This window comes from Crocuta crocuta, unplaced genomic scaffold (assembly GCF_008692635.1).
Source record: "Crocuta crocuta isolate KB4526 unplaced genomic scaffold, BGI_CrCroc_1.0 scaffold467, whole genome shotgun sequence".
NCBI lineage: Eukaryota > Metazoa > Chordata > Mammalia > Carnivora > Hyaenidae > Crocuta > Crocuta crocuta.
Window position 1 is genome coordinate 4,142,650 of NW_027530632.1, and position 3,240 is coordinate 4,145,889.

A 3,240-nucleotide genomic window follows, 5' to 3' on the forward strand; every position below is an offset into this window, starting at 1 on the left:
TTCCTAAATTTAATACTAATTTTTAACAAGTCTCAAATAAAACAAAACTCTCCGAAAAAAATAAAAAGAAATAAAATTTTTATATCTAACTTCTTTTCCAGAGGATGATGCAATTCAGCATTTAAAATCCTAACCACCACTTCAAGATTCAATATAGCCTTGTTCTATCAGGAAGTCTCTTGTTCCTCACAGGAAAGGGTTAGCTGTAGCTGATGAACAAGAATACTCCCTTTACTGGGGCGCCTGCGTGGCTCAGTGGGTTAAGCGCCAGTTCAGGTCATGATCTCCCAGTTCGTGAGTTGAGCGCCACACATGGCTCTGTGCTGACAGTGAGGAGCCTGCTAGGGATTGATTCTTCCTCTCTCTCTCTGCCCTTCCCTCACTTGCGCTTTTTCGCTCTCCAAATAAACTTAAAAATAAAAGAATGTTCCTTTTATCGAATTTAATTCTGGTAGATTCACTCTAATAGGGATAAACACATTCCCACTACCTCTAAGCTGGGTTCAGGATTCATAATGGACATAATCAAACTCTTTCAAAGATCATTTGTGTTTTATCAAGTTTTTAATGATTATTTTTACTCAGAAAATGTGTCCCTTTTATTATTACCCAAAGGCCACAATGCTTTAGATTGACCACTAATTATACTACATAATTCTACATAACACTAAGTAATAACCTACACAATAAAAACTGGAGGGAAATTCTTAAGCTTTAAAATAAGTCCAATGGACCATTAAGTTATTAAAGCTCTAATATTCAGAAATCCATAAAATGGTTTACTTACTACTTGCTGTACTTCCTCCACTCTGATTATCTGAAGAGTTCAGGTCTAGGCCAGCAAACTAGAATAGAGTTAAATGGTTAGCCACCCGTGTGCTGAAATATTACGAAAAGAAAAGTAGTCCTTCCCTCTAGCATTGACTAGCACTAGTTGCACTGCCTGCTTCATGGGGCTGATATGAAAACTCTTAATGAATGTTAACAAAGAATGCATTTTGAAGAGTGTTAAAGTCTAAGCCAACACAAAATAGCACAAACTGCTTATACCATGGAAAGCAGCACACTAAGATGCTGGTGTTATCCTATAGAAACTGGTCCAAATTTAAGTCATTCAATTCAAAATGAATTTTCCTTGTAACATTTTCCAAAGTAAAAGCTCCAAGAAATTAAAAATTATTTTAAAATGACATAGGCAAAGGATTCATTTTTACTCCCATCATATTTGACAAATGTTCCCAATACCATCAACTTTCTGCTTAGAATTACTTTAAGCCTATAAAGCACACCTGAAAAACAGAACAAAAATTTTAATTGACCATTTCTTAGTTCTTTTATCTCTAAACACTGCACAAGTCTTTTTAATTAGGGTAGCACTGTAAGGTAGAACAATTCTCTGGGGGCACCTGGGTGGTCAGGATCTCAAGGTTCGAGCCCTGCCATCAATTCTGCACTGACAATGTGGAGTCGGCTTCAGATTCTGTCTCCAGCCCTCTCTGCCCCTCCCATACTCTCAAAATAAACTTAAAAACAACAACAACAACAAACAAACCCAACTTTGTGAAGTAGTTACCACTCTCCAATTTTTAAGATTGAGATTAAGTTCAGAAGACTTTGGACATTAAGTGGCACAACTGGCATTCAATACTTTTAAAGAGGACACATTTCATTTTCTTTAACCTCCATTTCTACTCATCCCCTTACACTGGAGGCTCAAAGCCTCAACATTCTACAAAAAGACCTGCTATGTTCATCGCATTCTGTAATGACTAACCAGAAACTACTTGTAAGTAATACCAGGAAAAAACTACACCTGTCAAAAGAAACTTTAAAGCCACAAAAGACTACATCACACAGCACTAATGCCACCTGTTTGCAAAGGTGGTAGAAGTCTTTTGTTAAAAGCTCAAGACTGATAACTGTCAAATTGTAAGCATCATCAATGGAGTCACTGAAAACTGGAAGGAGAGGCTAAATCTTAAGAAAAAAAAAAGTATAAGCATTTTAGGCATCTCGCCTCCATAATTTGTATTAGCAAAAACGCTAATAATACTTTGTTATTCAAGAGACTGATAGTTGTAAACAGGAAGAGAAACAAAAACTCCTTCTACACTTGTTAATATAACCTTTGTTAGTTTTACACTTGACAACATGAACTATAAAGCAGGATACTGTAACTGACGATTACACTCTTGCAATTTTATCAATTTGTTTGCTGCTTAATTCTAACGAGGCTACATATTTAATTGTATCACAAATTTGACTAAGGCTTCCGGCCTATAATCTATTTAAATCGGGACCACCTATATACAAAATGTTCAAAATAGAGATAGGCTGTGCTGTTGACAACAGATTTTCTATGTGCTTCGTTCAACATATGACGTGTCAGCAATTTGAAGGATTTAACACAATTGATTCATTAATGAAAGAAAAAACCGCTCCCAAAGAAACAGATCGCAAAATCTGTAAAAAACATATTAGACATGACTGCATTAAAAGCTACTATCAATTTGTGTCACTCAACTTTGTTTCGGGATTTTTCTGGGGTTTGGGGTAAGCAGAAGTTTACTTAAAGGTCTCAAAACACCCCCACTGAAAAACTTATCTGTAGCACGGTACCTCTACTGCAGAGGAATAACAGACTTCCTGCCACCAAAGCCCATCCTCAGTTAATCTACACCCCAAACCCTTAGAAGAGGGGATTCCAGTTAAGAGGACAGACCCAGAGCTCTGACCTATTTCACAATCTGCCTGCTTCACAGGCAGCAACAAGTCAACAACAAAACTGTTTATTTCTCCCAAGCTACATTCCGGGTATTTTTCCTCCGGCCGATTCCTGGATCAAACGTCACTAACACGGGAACAGTCATACAACCCGTGGTACCACCCAAAACAACGCGCGGCCGGCGGCTAATTCGCCGCACACTATGTGGAGTAAGAAAAGGGGCCACATCAGGTCTCTAACCTCCCTGAGGTCTCCCCACCGCGTTCAATCTCTATCTAGAGCCCAGTGCTCCAGCACACGCAGAGACCCATTACTCCCTCCCTTCCCCTCCCCACTCCTCCCCGAATCTTCTGCGTCACAAAACTTTCCACTCCGGAAACGCGGCCTCAGCGGCCGCGGCACCCGACGTGCGATGGCCCCTGCGGAAACCGGGCTAGAGCGAAAAGGCCTGCGGAAGGAAGCCCAGGAGGAACAAGATGCCCATTCCATCCTTCTTTCCAGACCCTCCCCCGCCC

At 39.8% G+C, this 3,240-nt stretch overlaps 1 protein-coding gene across 2 annotated transcripts in view; it reads right to left on the reverse strand.

The window, feature by feature from the left end:
- DDX3X (DEAD-box helicase 3 X-linked) overlaps positions 1–3,240 on the reverse strand; it is a 17,705-nt gene that overhangs the window by 13,918 nt on the left and 547 nt on the right. For both annotated transcript variants that reach the window (XM_077768531.1, XM_077768530.1), the window contains exon 2: positions 788–845. In XM_077768531.1, the coding sequence (XP_077624657.1) occupies positions 788–845 (58 nt within the window). The remainder of the gene's footprint in view (positions 1–787; positions 846–3,240) is intronic.